General features: G+C 42.2%; 1 protein-coding gene and 1 long non-coding RNA gene across 4 annotated transcripts in view; one reads left to right on the top strand and one right to left on the bottom strand.

Moving 5' to 3' along the window:
* The first annotated feature begins 1,568 nt into the window (after positions 1 to 1,568).
* The window catches only part of LOC131676195 (uncharacterized), a 59,030-nt gene continuing 43,466 nt past the window's right edge, over positions 1,569 to 17,132 (top strand). Inside the window, 1 exon segment of the mRNA XM_058955317.1 lies at positions 1,569 to 2,427. Coding sequence (XP_058811300.1) covers positions 2,346 to 2,427 — 82 coding nt within the window. The 5' untranslated portion in view covers positions 1,569 to 2,345.
* Positions 12,456 to 14,333, bottom strand: LOC131689840 (uncharacterized). Of its 3 annotated transcripts, none has more exons than XR_009305482.1 (5): positions 14,057 to 14,333; positions 13,885 to 13,984; positions 13,038 to 13,830; positions 12,773 to 12,975; positions 12,456 to 12,704 (listed from the first exon to the last, which is right to left on the bottom strand). It is a non-coding gene; the product is annotated as an uncharacterized LOC131689840 (long non-coding RNA). The 3 variants fall into 3 exon arrangements; XR_009305483.1 differs by having other exon boundaries at positions 12,456 to 12,715; XR_009305481.1 differs by having other exon boundaries at positions 12,456 to 12,975; positions 14,057 to 14,332.

Raw genomic sequence — 17,132 nt, forward strand, 5'->3', positions numbered from 1 at the left:
GAAAACGAGAGTTGATTTGTGCGATGATTGCATTTAATAAATTACGACGGAAAAGAAGAAAACAAATTCAACCATTTGAGCAGTCAGAAAGCGGCCTAATTTCTAGCATTCTTTCCGTGACGAGTCAATCGAAAGTTTTTCCTTCTTTCCTTCAAATCACAGGGTCATTTACCCTCGGTACGAATGCGTGCGTGTGTGTTGTACCAGAAATGAAACGGCAGCCAGCACACTAAATTAATTCACGTACTTTCAGTTGGAAGTCGAAGGAAGAAAGCAAAAAAAAATTAAAACTTCCGCACGTTCAAATTGTAAACGATACACGACGCCGCGCGGACTCTTGCCGCCACCGCATCGCCGCAAAAACCCATAAGGCAACGCCTGCTCGGATGGGTGACCGAAAATGTAGGAAAAAGGTGGAAATTCAATGTGTGAACGCGCTTTCGATGACCGGGACAGGGGCGTTGCGATGACTGACCACATCACAGTTGGCATCTGGGTCGCGCAATTAAATTATGAACCGATTAAATCTTTGACCGTTTCGTCTTCCCTGCACAAACTTTCGTCATAAACGCCGAATTTAGAAGGTCTAACTAAAACTGCAATTAAACAAAAAAAAAAAACTTTCTTCGCGCCCATGCAGGAGTTGCCTGCTTTTTTTTGCAACTTCTTATATTTCTTATAATAAATGGAGATCTGATTATTTTAGAAAAGGAACGAGTATTCCAAACTTGGGAAAATGCGTTCCTTTTATTTGAAAATAACCTGAAATCACAAACATCCTAACACAAGCGACGAACCTGTCAGCTCGTTCCCCTCGGCATGTGCAATCACAAATTCCTGCACCGATCAACAGCGAATAGTCAGGCAACGACGTCAACTGAAAAATCCAACCAACCGACGATGAAAGAGATCCGCGTTGATGACTCAAAAAGAAAATCGAAAAAAGGCTAAAATTTGACACAATTTCAACCTGCCACGACGGCGACAACGACAACGACGACACGAGGATCAATCCGAAAATAAACTTACGTGCAATGAGCTTCCTCGCTGAAAACTATACTGAAAAAGACTATTCTACTCTCACCTAAAAGCTCCGAAGAAGTTCGCCTGCTTGATGAGTGCCAACAAGCTTACCGTGTCAGTGGAGTGAGTGAAGAGTGTGGCGCGCTCAGCAATCGCAATCGCCGTCTTTTGGTCACGCTTCGCTGACTCCACGCTGTTTCTTGTCGGTTGCTTCCATGCCTTGCCAGGTTGCTGCTGCTGAGTGCTGGGGCTGTTGTTTCGCATCGTGGCTTGCTTCGTGTTCAACCAAACAGCAGCGGCTTTTCAAACATAAAGAAGTGTGCGATAGAAATTACCAACCTACCTACCTACCTACCGATGATGGGAAAGAAAGTGGTCGCTCGCTCCCGTTCGCAGTTCGTCGTCGTGGTGGTGTTGAGACGAACGAAGCGCGATCATCGCAACGCAAGCCAACGGCAAAGGTAAACCAAGAAGGTCCGTTTTGTGGCCCGTTGGGGGCTTTCTTGCAAACAGTTCAACAGTGACCGCGGTTCGAGTAAGACGTTTCCAGCTCCGACTCCGACTTTTCAGAGTCAGTCAGTCAGTCGATTTCAAGACAGGGAAAAGTTCCGGTCCAGAACAGTGGTGTTGTTACAAACGGCCCCTCAATACAACAACCCCCACCCCTCTCTGGAGAAACACGGGGTAGCCTAACGGGGTCCCTTTCTCTCTTGGCTTGGCGTCCGTGTGTGTGGTGCTGCGGTTAAACCGGATATTGGTGCAGCGCAAGTGACAAGTGAGAGTGGCAACACGCCACCGAATAGAATTACTTTGCCGTCGTCAGTGGTGTTGTTGAAAGTGTGTTTGCTCATTTGGAAAGTGACAAAGTTATTTTGCTTCATCGGGAGAAAAATAATAAAATAAGGAAAATAAAAACGGTGGTTCGTGCCGTGTTTGGCGCGCGCTCATTTTAGGCGCTGAAGTTTCCCTCCCAGGGAGCTGGCGTGCGTTTCGAAGAAAAATGAAAATTTAGTGAAAACGCGTACACTTACATACTTGCGCGCGCGACGGAGTGGATTGAAAAGGATGTGAAAATTGCAATCTGTGGCAAGCTAAATACGAAGGGGGAATTTTTTTTTTATCTGTGGAATTTACAGAACAAGTGACATCGACTGGAGTGGAAGCGACGAAACGGGAAAATTTCGGTCAATCCTTTGGACCTACTAACTAACTCGATATAGAAACTCGTTTTTTGACTATCCTCGTGAGAACAGTTCCAACAGGGACCAACCAAAAAAATAAATAAAATTGCTAACCATTGCAAGGTGGATTAGTCAACGGCGATGACACGTCGTAAGCAGCACATCTACCAGCTGCTGCTGGTTCTGCTGGTGGTCGTGACCAATGCACAGGATGCTCCGGAAGGTAAGTCGAAGAGGAAGTGGTTTTTTTGGGTGCTTGACATGGATGGATGAGCAGATCCAAAATTAAGGAAAATGCAGTGCAGGGAGAGGGGGAAAAATATCGTCCTTAAAAACTGAAGCATTGCAAAGCCTCTATTCATTACTTATGAATGGAGTGGAGACCCGACCTTAACGGCACCCGATTTTATTAGCTTCATATGAAAATTGATAGTTGGTAGTTTAATGGGCTCTAGCAGACGAACCAAGTTGAATTCGAGTAAATCCTTTTTGGGGCATATATTTCATATCTTAGAGATCCTCAAAATGCAAAAATAAAAATATTTTTTTTTTTAATTTTGCACTGTCAGTCCCTTTAAAGGGAACTTAAAGCAAATAATTAGAAAGGGTTACGAGGCTATATCTAAGAATCAAAGAAGAATATTTTAAGAGCTTCGTTTTATTAAAAAGACAGAAAAATATATGTCCCGATTTTATCAATGTTCCTGTTTTATCAGCCTAAAATTCGCCAAGGGGCTGATAAAAACGGGTCTTCACTGTAGTAAGTAGGCGATGCTTTGGTCTTGTTTACTGAAAGTTGAAAAAAATCTTGCAAAATGTACCTGTTGATGTTTTTGTGACAATCTGGGGTGACATTACGTATCTCGAAACGAAAGGTTTATTGTATACGAGCTTGTATGAAAAAGTCGATTCGAATTAGTTGCATAATGTTGCCACTGGAATTTCGAAATGCATGCTGCTGACTCTAGTTATCAGTGACAGTGCTGCGAAAATGACACAAATTTTAGCTCATTAAAAATTTACGATCCTTTTTTGTACAAGATTGAACAACATTGTGAAGACTAGATAAAATAAAAAGTATTTCACGAATTTCAAGTCGAACATTTTTCATCAACTTTCGGACAAGTGTTGGAACACATTTTTGGATAGTCCAGCTTTTAGCTGCTCAACCAACCGATATAAAGGCAACAACCTCTTCAGCAGATGCTCAGATCGATAAATTTTCGCATTTATAGTGCAGGTAGCGTAAAAAGGGTTAACTTTAAGCCGCAGCAACGCATTGCTTGTCATATCAGCACTGTTTGACCAATTTTTTTTTTACTTGAATCGACCTGTCTGCATTGTTCACATCCTCTCCTACGCTGCCCATAAATGCATACGAGTCCCATATGGATTTTTGTCGAAAATGAGTTATCTATTGGATTGTGTTCTGTATCACCGCTGAATCACAATAAACAAATAAGATCACCAGGTTTGTTCAGAAAATATTGAAAAAATTCCAAAATATGGTTGTTCCATCCATAATGCTCAATGAGAATGTAAATCTTCAACAATGCTTTTATGGGCAATATGATGGCAGCATAATATTGTGGATTTGGAAATGTTTCTGAGTTCTCTTTAGCATAGGTCTACATCTGGTCGTTGAAAAACTCGTCAATACAACTGCTGGGCTGCTGAACGTTGCATTCGTTCTGCACTTTGTTTGGCGATTTTCTGCTTTTTATAGGTCGTTAGATTGTTCCCCTTATGGATACGTTGGATCATTTCGACGCTCGGTCCTACTTTATTAGTCAAATTACGTACCGACATTGATTTATTCTTCCTAATTAGAGATTTCACGTTTCAGGTGCAGCTTCGGGTTGATCCCATGAATAGTGTTTCTGAAACTTGTTCATGCTGGATTTAATACGTACGCGATAAATCCTAAAGCGTTTCGCTAATTTTCGGATAGTTGCACCCTTTTCCCTTGACCCTGTGTCCAATTTTCACTTCACTTTCAAAACGCAACATTTTAGTAAACAATAATTTAAAGCGAATAAAAAAGTAAACAAACGAAAGGTGACGGTCAAACGCTCAGCATGCTATGATGAGCACATTAAGGCTGTGAACCATTTGACGATTTTTTTTTAAGTGCGATTCACACGATACATCAGGCTTCCGTCACCGGTACGGAACGTCAAGATTAGTTACATGCAGTTAAATGGAAGCATTCACACATAACATCAACGACACGGAACGTTTTGACGTACGGCACATGTGAACGGGCACAAGAGAAAAGTATTAAACTTATCCTGACGGAACGGTTACGTTCCGTTGACGTTGACGGAAGCTGATGTATCGTCTGCATCGTCCTTTAACCTTTAGTTAAAATTTGAAGTTCGAAAGTTATTTTATCTTGAATGGAAAAATTTAACCGAGAGAGCGAACCATTTCAAAAGTTGACATATGGATAGTTATTTAGAATTGAAAGCTGCGATGACCACAAGTTGGTAGAGGTGTGAACATTCGTCGATATTTTAAAATTAATTTTTTTCTTATTACATTAAGTATGACAGTCATAGCCTCGAAAAGTAAACATCCACATCATGAAATAACCCAAACAAATCTTAACACAACACGTTATCGTTTCAATCTTTATCCCTAATTTTGTATTGAAAAATATTGACAACCTCAATTAGGTACAGAAAATGTTTCCACCTTTTTATTCTGCATCATGGGCAAAATTTTAACCATCGAGCTGTCAAATTTAACTATCGTTCTGTCAATTTTAACCATGCTCCAGAGTAGGATTATTTTGCAAATAACTTTCGAAGTGTCAGATTTTAATAAATCCGAAAAACAGACACACTGTCCGTTCTCAATCTTACTATATTGTTTGTTTTATTGGTTTTAACTCTAAGGGTCATTCACCTAAAAGATAAAAAGGTTATAGTAAATAAATACATTTCATTCAACAGAGTTTTCTCACACCACTTATCGCCACCAAAAAAGTTGATGGGCTTGCCAAACGCCGAAAGCACGTCAACTAGACGTATCCATTTTGCATCACTAGGAGTATTCATAGAAAGTAATTGTAATAAGAGTAGGTTAAAAAATATATATTAAATAAATATTACAGATCCAAAAAATAGCACAAGGAGGCCAAAGGTGATTTTCTTCAACAAATATTCACTACATGAATTTTCCCTATCTTTAACCATTTATTTGCTGTGTCTAGGCCTGCTTCGATGATTTCGTTTTTTCAGTCAACAGCAAACAAAATTTAAATTTAAAACAAAATTCAAATTTAAAATTCCTCAACAATTTGAATTTTTTTAGAGGGTGTGGACCCTCAGAACCCGCCCCCAGGATACGCCACTGAATTGAGTGTATATGAAAAAATATTCAAATGAAGTATGAATCTAATTTAAGTTATAGTAAAAAAAGAAAAATCACATGATGAATACAGACAAAAGAAATACAAAAAGATTAAGTGGATGCATATAAATTGACCGGTATGCATTAGTAGTGGAAAAGCAAACTAATAGAAGTACAACAAAAACAGACCAATGAAAAGAACAAATCTTACATGCAATCAAACTACTTGTACTCGTTTGAGTGCCCGTAAATGATATTTATTTACCATTAACGATAATTTACCTAATTCGATGTTCCCGAATGAATCGTATGCTCGAATTGAACACCGGAAAAGTAACCAACGAATCTTAGGAAGAGAAAAATTGCACGCTAGGCAATAAATTACCTACTATTCTATCATATACGCCAGTTCGTCATCCAAATAAAAAAAAACACAAAACATAAAAAAGGTTCATAAGCCCTCTCGGTCTTCTCGATGCACCACTATCGACGCGTAACGCAATAACCATCTCAAAGCAATTGCCTTTCAGAGGTCCTTTGAAACAGATGCGCGAATGTTTGCAATACCGTCAAACCCGTCAACCTAGGAGAGGGCTCGTTTTTTGGATCCGGGTCAGGCTAGGCTCACTCGAAACTATTATTTTTGTATGAACTATGTACACATTGGAACCAACCAGTTCTGACCTCGATCAAAAAACGAAATCTGTGCATTTGAATTCCATCAACAAATGAACTCAAAAGCACTGCACAAACTGCATCCGTCATCAATCGCTCCGATCCGGTCGACTAAAGTGACAGGCACACTTAAAATCCGTCCAGGCACATCCAATTGTCTACTTAAAACAGGGACCACCATCACTGTCACTCCCGCTGGTGCCGTGGCGGCACAGATCGATCAAGCTTAGAAAACAAACAACGACTCATCGCCGCCGTCGGTGTGCTCCGATTCAATTATCACACCTTTCCTTTACCCCTTTTATCCTGCGACGGCGGCGACAGCCGCGACCTGCTGTCGAACTGTCAAGAACTCTTCCATTCACAGCTGAGGCAGCAGCGATGGTGACGGCTTCCGTCAGATCCAACAATCACGAGGAACCTAGGTTTCGCCGTCGCGCAATGTGCGCGCACCAATCTTCAAGATCTAGCCACCGGAATTGGACCGAACAGAGCCACACACACACACAACACGGCACACGGTAGTGTTTGATCAAGCAAATCTGTGTCAATTTTCTCCCGAGTGCGCAAACTTTCTGTTTCTATTTCTGCTACTTCAAGTGGAACTGGCTGGCGACGGTGACGATGACGACGACGGCATGTCCACTTGTCGTCCCCGTTGTTGCTCCAAATCGAATCTGATTAATGTTTCCAGTCCTACCTGGAAAAGCTTATTCGCGCTTGTGGGATCCGTAATTAACCACCCGCTGCGCTGGTTGAATCAGATCGTGACAGAAAGGAACCCGAGAGACCTTCATTAGTCCGAATTGGGGTGTGCGTGAATCAGGTGAAATTACTGCACGGTATCCATTAGTTTCTGGAAGCACCACGTGAGTAGAAGCCGTTACCCGAGCCCCAGCTAGTGCCGATCATCGTTGCGTGATCGCTATCGCTATTATCATCCGCACCACCATCATCATCAACACCATGATCGCCGATCGCCAGTTCGGGAAAAACCGCCCGCCGATGATTTGATTATTTTCTTTGCTTTTAAATTTGGACGGATCGAACGCGCACGGCGATCCGTGGCGTGTGGCGGTGGTCCGCACCGGTTTCAGCAGCCGCCGCCAGGCTGAGATTATAAACGTCTCTTACCGGTGATTTGGTTTTCGGAGGCAGGCGGCTCAGCATGCGGACGAACGGGGAACCTACTTTTGACGGTCTGGTTAGTTGGTGGATGTATTTGCTTCGCTCATTAGTGCTGGGCTTTTATTTGAGCTTCAGGCCCACCGTGGCGGCTCTGCTGTTGTAGCTGTTCTTGAGACCCGATTGCATGTGCGGGAAGATTGATCCGGGCGCTTTGGAAGCGTTTTTTTACACGCATAAGGAACTACTAGTGGGTGAAAAAGAGCCAACAAAAACAAAGAATAATTTTCAAAGGTGTCAAAACACTGTGACTTTTTTCATCTCAGCAAGCCTTGATGCAAATATATTTGCTGTGAAAATTTGTGTACACGGATACGAAAAATTGCCTAGAATTGAGATCTATTGACTCTTCAATGAGGTCAATTTACGAGGGGAACGACACTACATGATTTGTTGATGAAATTAACTAATTTCTAATTTTGAATGAATTAGTTTAGATTGTCATTGAAAAAGTTTGGATGGGACAGGCAACAAGCATTGAAAAAGGTTTGGAATGGCCAAGCGAATGATATAAAAACAATGGAATCGATCGAACGTCACCTTTTGAACATTGAAATGAAGTATTGTTGCCAGAATTATTGAAAACAATCGGACACAGAATATGCAAAGTTGCCAGTTACATCGAATTGGTCGGACTTCGAGCAAATATTGGATTTGGATGTGTTGGAACTTCTCCGAAAGTTCTTAGAACTTCATTTGATAGAAAATTGTTGGAATGTCCGAAAATTATCAGAAAAAAAAATAATTCATGTAAACCTGAGGAGAATATGGCAAATTTTCTGATTCGTAAATTTGGGTAAACCGCGTTGAAGGTACTTTTCATTTAACCGTGACCTGGTATTATACATCATTATATATCAAAACTTTCCCCGACATTGTGAAAGAAGCTACACACAGGTTGAAAGCAAGAATTTAAAATTAATCAAGAATAATAATCAAAATAAAAGATTCCCTTTTAAGCTAATGAAGATTGGTAATCAAAATAAAAGTTTTATTTTCAAACTAAGAGTGTGCGTTAGTTGTTTTTTGCTAAGAGTGAAAAACTCTTATTTTTACCAACATTTCTTTTCTGTGTGTAGAAGCGATTGTTAGCCTAAATCATTCCATCACTATTAGGACCCACTTCTCAAATTTTCTCTTCTGCTCATCAAATATTTATAACATTAGTATGATATTTTGATGGCCCTGAAAAGGGTCGATAAAATGGTGGTTCGATGGTTAGCATTGATTATTCAAGTTGGTAAGGTACCTTCAAAAAAGGCATATTTGGCCGTCTCTCCCGGCAACAGCAAACCGAAAGGCGGTCTGTGCTCTGCACCTCGCAGGGAATCATCGTTCAACGTTTGTTATAATTTTCTGCGATAGACCTCGAGTATCAGAACGGGTTCGGTTCAACGTCTTGTCGATATAGATGGGGGTGCTTTCCTTGCTTCCGCTCCTTCCGGTCTTCTTTCCCAAAACGATGGTGATAAAACAGTTTCTTTTATACTCGGCTTTCCTGAAAGGAAAAGTCCTTTTTTAGGTTGTTCGTGTCCTTCGTAGTTCATCCTATCTATCGACGAACAGGAATCTGCAGTATGGTAAATTTGACAAGGATTCTTTATGCACATCAATAAAAAATTTAACAGTATTAATATACTCTAAATTCAGTTGTACAGAAACAAGTTGAAAATATCGAGGAAAACTACTGAATCTGGTCTTAAACATCTCCAGAAGCTTTGCGGGGGTTTGAAGTCAGACTATGAAGGATTTTTTATATTTTACTTAAGCTGCCAAATAATTGCCCTCAAATATTGACATTTCTGATTAAGAATGTCGCTAGGAAACTATTCCACAGGAGCTGAAGAAAATAAAGTCAAAATTTAATTATAGTCTGATTTTTTTCTCGACATTCCGCATTTTGCCAAAGTTACAACTACTAAAATAATGTGAGAGGTGCTCAGCGATTGTTTTGATGTAGCATGCCTTCGATTGCGTTACGGTAAAACTACAGAATGTTTTCTCGAGGATTCCCTACAACAGATATTAGAACAGTTAAATCGAGTATGCTCAAAATTGAGCCCTTAATACAGTCATAAAATGAAGCAGATACAAGATTGATAGTACTTTCGAATGATACTCTTTCATCTGCAATACGTTGTTGATAACGGGCCTTTTACGAGAAATTACCGCGTCTACGTACCCACATACGAAGTTGAGATCGACGGCGTGGTCACCGATTAGAGTTTGAATTACGATGATCGGCTGGACCCCGGGTTGGCTGATTCAAGGATCCCTTGCTTCAATCAGTGACGCTAATAGACTGTAAACGACTACATTCAGCATCAATCGCAGCTGACGGGACTGCTTAGTCTAACTTGCCCTTTTGGACAAGGGTTTGTCAAACAGAAGTACCTTTTATGAACTATATTGATTTTGGGGAGTCTTCCCAGATCAGACCATGGGAAAATGTTTATTATGATCCGATCGTGGTTTTTCGTTAGGCCGAGGGTGACCTCTCCAACACCGAGAAGTGACAGAGAAGCAAAGGATGGGATGTGGTTGCTGGTTGGAGTGAACGTAATTGGGGCTGAAGATCTGTTCAAATTTCGTCGTAGAGGGCCTGTCATCGCTGTTTGTTCTGGTAAGGTCCTCGAATTCCCAACAGTTGGACAGGATGTGTTCAATCGTTCATTGGTTTGAACAGGTGGAGCAAATCGGTAGCTTTGGGGGCGGAAAAAGAAGACGGGAGATTGTTTGGGAGTGGTTTGCCCGACCCAAACCCGGGATAGTATTTTTTATTCCCAATACTCCCACTTTTCAGAGAGTCCTTTGGGTTTTTGGAGGTTATGAAGGCCGTCACCGGTCGTCGGCGGGTCAATATTGTCCCTACTTCCAACGCAAGCAGTGCCGAAAGCGAGACCGAAAGGATGACTGATGTTGTGTCTGCAGATTTTTTTTGGATATGACCAGCATCGGCTTCAGTTGCGAGAACTGACGAGTGTTGAGAGATGTGTTGTCCCTTTTCGAGGCATCGGGGGACATGCTGTTAGTACCAATTAATCCTACTCGATCCGCCTAGAAGACAGAGATGTCAATGTGAGGTGTTTTTGCATATCAAGACCAGGGCTAGACACGACGGAGGTGAGCGTGATGGGGTACCGTAGATCTCGAGAATGGTGTCAAGTTCGGATTTGCTGTCGCGACCGGTCGCAATTTTTGCTTATCGGAGAGTAGTTCAATAAGGAGGCCGAGGTTTCCCCAGTAATCTAGGGGCCGAAAGAAACCTTCCCGCACAGTCTTTTGAGCCATGTAGTCCCTCCCTAGTTTCATTCCTTGCACTTTTTTGGGATTGGATGATATGTTTTTCAGTAAGGCATATCCAACATTATCAATCCCAGTGACTATCTCTGGGTCGTCATTAGGGACACGGATTAGCTCTAGCCTGGAAAAGAGTTGGTTCCATTCAGGGCTAGAGGTGGATGAGAAGGGGACGGGGTTCGTCTTCAGAGTAGCTAAGAACATCGACGAGAACGAAGCGGTTGCTGAAGGAGAAGAGGTTTGCCGACTCAGTTCCTGGCGTTCCAGAGTTTCAACGCCGTCACCGTTGAGGGAGACCTCCTTTTCCCGTTACATTGAGTGTCCCCCAGATGTCCTCCGTGGCGGAATCCGAGCTGGCGGAATTGATTGGTCCAAAGGTGGCTGTTGATCGGCGTCAAATGAAGTATTCGAAGGGGTCGTCGGTGGTTCTTCACTGCGTTGACGACCTCAATACACCGGATGATATTCGATTGCCAAAATCTTCAGAGGTATTTCAGCTAGCCGACGACGGGATGCCGCCGTTACGGGGGGGGTCTGAATTGTAGGATATCACAATCGGGCTTTGGTCGCTATTTCATATATCGCCAAGTGCAAATGAGAGGCAGTTAACAGTAATCGTAACATCGTTACGAATTACTACTCCGTTGTCCGCTACCGCTTTGACGATGTCGTTTCCGCAACCGAACCGCAAGACGCAATGGTGGGTATAAGGATCCTCCTAAAAGCTCTGTATCGAGCGGGATTCTTTCCCCGGGAACGTCAACTCGGATTGCCAATTCAACAGTTTGAAAGATGTTTGCTCCAGTCAGTAGCTCCCTCTGATAGTGGTTTTCGAACCAGTCGGAAATGTCGGTGCCTTCGGGAACGTGGGCCTCTTGGATTACCGTGAGGCGATGGAGTCGTGACGCCCACTGTGAAACCGATGAACTACGGTCCGTTAGGTGTGGTGAAATAACCAGACATAAATAGGGGACATGTAGCGACCCTATTTTTTAACCAAATGCATTTCTGTGGCTATATTAGTTTTTTTATGCCTTGGACTTATTTGCGCCAATACTTCCAAAACCGCGAGCAAATCCCTATTTTCTGTGGTGGAGTTCTCACATGCTCTCTTCCTATGAAAAAACAACGCCCTGGCGCGAGACAAAGCCAAAGTTATCTTTTTTGAAGTTACCTGCTTAACTCTGCCAAAAGACGCTTTTTAAATTAATCCAACTCTCTTATCCCTCATAAGTGAAGTACATAGCCATGCTAAAATCAGAAAAAAAAATCCTCTGACCACAACTCATATTGGGCGATTGAAATACTGTTCTGCATCTGAAAGTTGTTCAAGAAAACGATCCTGCTCAGCCTCGGCAAATGGTTTTCAGTGAGATACGCTTAACATCATTCTTTTTTAGTATAATCCCAACCGTGTTCGCTTCTTAGATATTTCTTGAGCGTTTTTTCAAAACATCATATCTGGAATTTTTCTCTTCTGTTAATAATTCGGTCACTTTAACATTTATCCCTCAGTTCTTTGCATAATATGCTAGTTAAAACCACCGTCTTTCGATCTGTACTGTAAAACAAGTGAAAAGTGTTATAGTGACGCCGTAAAAATCGAAAGAGAAAGTAAACAAAGAGAGTAACTCATTGCAGATATGACGTTTTGAAAAAACGCTCAAGATTTCAGATTTAACTGAATTATTCGACACATCCACGAAGGTAGGGTTTAGGATCAGAGACGCCCGCAATTGGTCCCAAATATTTTTATTTTAATAAGTTCCGAAAGAGACTATAGACTATAGAGACGGATTAAATCTTTTGACTTCGGTATCTTAAATTAAAATATTGCCACTTCCTATAAGTTCAATGAATCTGCTTCAGTCTACTTCCCAGAATTACTCACTACAGTCTAGAAATCAGGAATGCTAACAGATCATTGCTTCAACGTTGCTGACAACCTCAGCTCCATTGATGTTCTTCGTTCGGTGAGCTTTTCTGAAAAAATACTGGATTACTATTTAGCTAAGATGAAAACATTCATAAAATTGAAACAATTTCTATACCTTTCTTCCAATAGAAAGTTAATACCTCCTACAAGTCAAACCGATTGACCTCGTTCCGCTCGCGGTTTATCGCGCAACGAAACAACTCGGGATAACGCTAATCCGGTCGGTATTCGGGTCAAGGCAGCTGTTAAGTTAAGCCGCTTAACCAAGCAGCAGCAGCAGCTCGCAGAGCGAAATCTAGAGCATCCGTCGCTCGGAACCTGGAAGGTGTTCGAACCTGTTTAAGCAAAAACACATTGATAAAAAAAAATAGATAAACAACCAGCGAGTGATGCCACTTGCTCTCCAACTGCGGTGGTCAACGTCTGTGTGTGTGATCTGACTGAATGGGACCATCGTTTGCGTGCTGTTGAAAGGAACCTGTTCTGGCGGGAGTAGTAGGACCCTACCGCGTCCAGCAAAGATCTCCCGATTATTCCTATACCATCGCCAGAGGCACACGTGTGAAGAAGGTAGCAAGCGCAAATGTGGCAGATGTGTGTAACAGTAGCCGTTCGTGGCTTTGTTTTCTGTTGCGATGTGCTAATTTTGCACTTTCCCGATCTGGAAAAACAGCGACGGCGAGAAGAAAAAAAACAGGTTACACCACAAACCCCCGGTTTGTGGACGATGCATTCCCATGCTAACTCGCCGACTTCGTCGTCGTCATCGTCGTCGGGGATAGGTGAGCGTGATAGTAGCAGTAGTAGATGACGGGTTGGGTGTCGCAGAGCGGGATGGCTTCGAGCGGATCAAAATATTGTAGTAAAGTGTGGAAAATGCGGTTAGAGGCCACTGTAATTCCGTACTCAAACGCGAGCTGCTAATCTGGGATGGTTTGGTTTGGTTACGAATTTGTAACGTGGGTGGAAACTGGGATAAGTTTAGGCCTAACGAGTAATTGTAAGGCGGAAAAGTGGAACTGGAGGTTTACGCAGTGTTTTGGAGTGTCCACAGCATTGAAACACTTGTTTTTAATTGGAGGGAGGAACGTGACTCCTGCGTCCATTTTTCTGGATATCTTCTTTGGCAGTGATGAAATATAGAATTACAGCTTTTTTCATCAACCGATAGTTCTGAAAGAATGGAATTTTCATTAAAAATCAGCATAACAGGAATAAAACACTCACGTTCTGTTTCACGTGAACAAGTTGACAAACTATTTACTGCGATGCATCACAATTCCATCCAAGCAATCCGAACCTTTCAAATTTCTTCCCGTCAAAGCTACTGAAAAAGCCAAACAAAAAGCTCAATTAGCACCGGTTGTCATTCTTTTCCACTCACTCTCTCACCACTCACCATCACCCAGTGATCTCCGTCTTCCCGGCGACAATGAAGATGCGCACCCTCACCGCTCCACTTCATCCGTTGTTTTTTTTTTTTGTTTGTTTGTTTATTTTCCAATCCGATCAAAACGGGCACAAGCACCACCACCAATGACTGGGAGTATGCCTAGCGGGGCAGTTCGTCAAGCACCTTGTGGTGCAGCTCACAACACTCTCAAAACAACATCACAGGTGCTGCTGCTGCTGCTGTTGCTGATGACTGCTGCTGCAGGCTGCTTTCTCCAGACTTCTTCACATAGAGGCGTCCGTCCGGCAAGAAAATAGGCCGCTGGCTCTGGTGGTGTGTTGCAGTTTTTCATTTCACTCTTTAGCCCGAATGCAAGCGGTGTGCTTGAGCGCGCGCGCGTGTTACAGCCCCGCAGGGGCAACGGGAAAATCGGAAAAAGCTCATTCTGCACCGACTGACTGACTGACTGGCTGTCGATTCCAGGGGAAGAAAATGTTTAGTTTCTTACGATGATCGCGGTAGGCTGGGACTGGGGAGAGCGTGTCGGTCGGTCGGAGGAGGAAAATATGTAGGAAAACCGAGAAAGCGAATGGTGCAAAAAAGTAAGTGAATTAACTGTAAGCTCTCCTGGTTTTCCGAGGCTGCTACTGCTGCTGTTGCTTACTTGTGAACTGCTGAGCTAATTGTTGAAATTGGTGTCTGCTAGATCTGGTTTGGACTGATTCGATTGAGAAGCGGTGAAAAAAAAACATCTTGCGGAATTTGATGACTGGCCGGTAATTATTGTTCGGCGTGAATATTGTACCGAAATGTACACCATATTGTGCCACGGTGTCAATGCATAATTTTCTGTACCCAGTAGTAGGCCATGCGGACGGGGTTTGGGTTTTGGAAGCGGCTGGCGTGGAATTGATGTTTTCCATTTGGAAAATTCAATTTGCTAATGCTATTAGTTAGTGTTATCACAACTAGTTGAAGAACATTGGTACGACCAAGGTGAGTCCTGACACGATATGCGAGGTTGATAAGATTGAGAAATGAAATTAAAAAAGGACGGGAGCGTAATATCTGGGATATATCTGGCATTTCCCCACAGTAAAGACACTTTTCAGCATTCCTTCCACAAGAATGATCCTCATAGTCACCTGTTAGCTACCGACGAGAAAAATCCGAAACACAAAAACTCAAACCTAACTGTCAGTTGGAATATGCACCATTTGCATAAATTCTGGGATTGACCCTAATCCAGCTCGCTGGGAAGAATAAGCATATTGTCAGGTAGTTAGGCAAACCAGTCCCGTCAGCTGCGATATTGATGATGGATGTAATCGTTTACGGTCCAGTATCTTCACTAACTGAAGCAAGAGGTTCTTAACAAAGCTAACCTCGTGATTCATCAGATCGAATCGACTCGGTGAACAACACCGTTAATCTCAACTTTACGTGCGGGCACGAATGCACGGTAATCTTTCGTAGAAACCCATAGACAGCATTGTAAATCAACTGCTGTAGATTGGAAACCACCACCCCCAGCTTTTCTAAGAGATTTTCGGTATTTCTTTCACGGCCATCTATCGTTCCGTAGATCTTAAAAAGATCTCAAATTCTTCGGTGCCTTCGGTCCGGCTGAAGATCTCAATTGCTCGGATCGAAGTGCATGCCTAAGTATTCAACATTACAACAATAGATTGGCGAGATGTTCGATGCTGTTCACTAGGAGTGCTAAAGAAATGGTCGGCGTAGTTAAACTTGTTCCGCAGTGGAAGAACGTTTGATGATGCCTTTCTTTTCGTTTAAAGTTGACATTGACGCCAAAATCTAACGATGCCAAAATCTAACGACGGGATATGCCGGATAAAATATATGCTATTTATTCATTGTTTAAGCAATCAGTCTAAGTGAAGCATTGTACGAATTTGCTCGAAGGCATTGAAAGGTTTGAAGATTTGAAGGTTCCAATGCATTAAATACAAAAATATAAAAATTCCAAAAATTGAAGCATCATAAAATACTAAGCTTAAAAATTTGAGCGCCAAAAGCTAAAAAAAATCCATTCAATGAATGAAAGATTCGAAAAGGCAGATTAATCTAAAAGGTTCCAAACACGTACCTAAACATGTGTTTTCATCGATGACCGCACCGTCAATCTTCACTGTGCGGGCAGGCGCGCAGACGCGACAGTTTCGCATAAAATTCTCGCAGCACTTAATCTGGCGAAGTCATTCACTGCACTACGTATATTAGCTGCTCAAACATCCTGTTATCTGGGTTATGGCCGAAAAGTTAGCAGTCAGGTCCGATTTCTTCCTGCTCCGAAAGTATACCACCCAAGACACCTAGAGGAGTCCAAATCTGATCTGGTAAATGTATGTAAGCATCAGGACGTTTTTCACCTTCAGCCATTTCTGCAGAAGGGTAGAACGTTGTGCAAACATGAATGGATGTTAAATTTGGGGCGAGCATACAAAACAATTGATAAAAGGAAATCTGCTACTGGAAGACCGTTCCAGAAAGAAATACATAAATGTTGGAAATATTTTACTGTTACAGTTAATATTAGAGTAGCAAAACAGGCCAGTGTTCGAAATATGTACTATCTGGCGTTTGACTGCTGGCTGGAGCACTTTGTTGCGAACGCTTTTCATTAGATTCAGCACAGATTTCTCGGCGACCATCTTTTTCAAACTGTTTGATGGTCTCCGAGACATGTTTCCTAAGATGTGCCTTCGTCAATGTTAGAAATTCTTCAATTATTTGAATTTGAATTTGAGCACAATTGAAACGAAAGTAACAACTTGTGGCTTCTAATCATGAGTAGAAGTCGTTCTCGTAAACATTCCCGGATGTATATTTCGTGTTGCTAATCGAAGCAGTTGCAGTGCAGGGCTGTGGTGACCACACCGCCGATCGCAACTTTCCGTGCTGGCACGTAGACACGGGAATCTTGCGTAAAAGACCTGTTACCACCACGTTATCTGGGTGAATTTTTAACGTTTCCGTCAAGACTGAATTACGTTTCGTTGAGATTTTTGAAATCTTTACACGATTTAGAGACTGTTTGTGTTTGATCCGGGAGAAGATC

The sequence above is a fragment of the Topomyia yanbarensis genome, chromosome 1 (assembly GCF_030247195.1).
Source record: "Topomyia yanbarensis strain Yona2022 chromosome 1, ASM3024719v1, whole genome shotgun sequence".
NCBI lineage: Eukaryota > Metazoa > Arthropoda > Insecta > Diptera > Culicidae > Topomyia > Topomyia yanbarensis.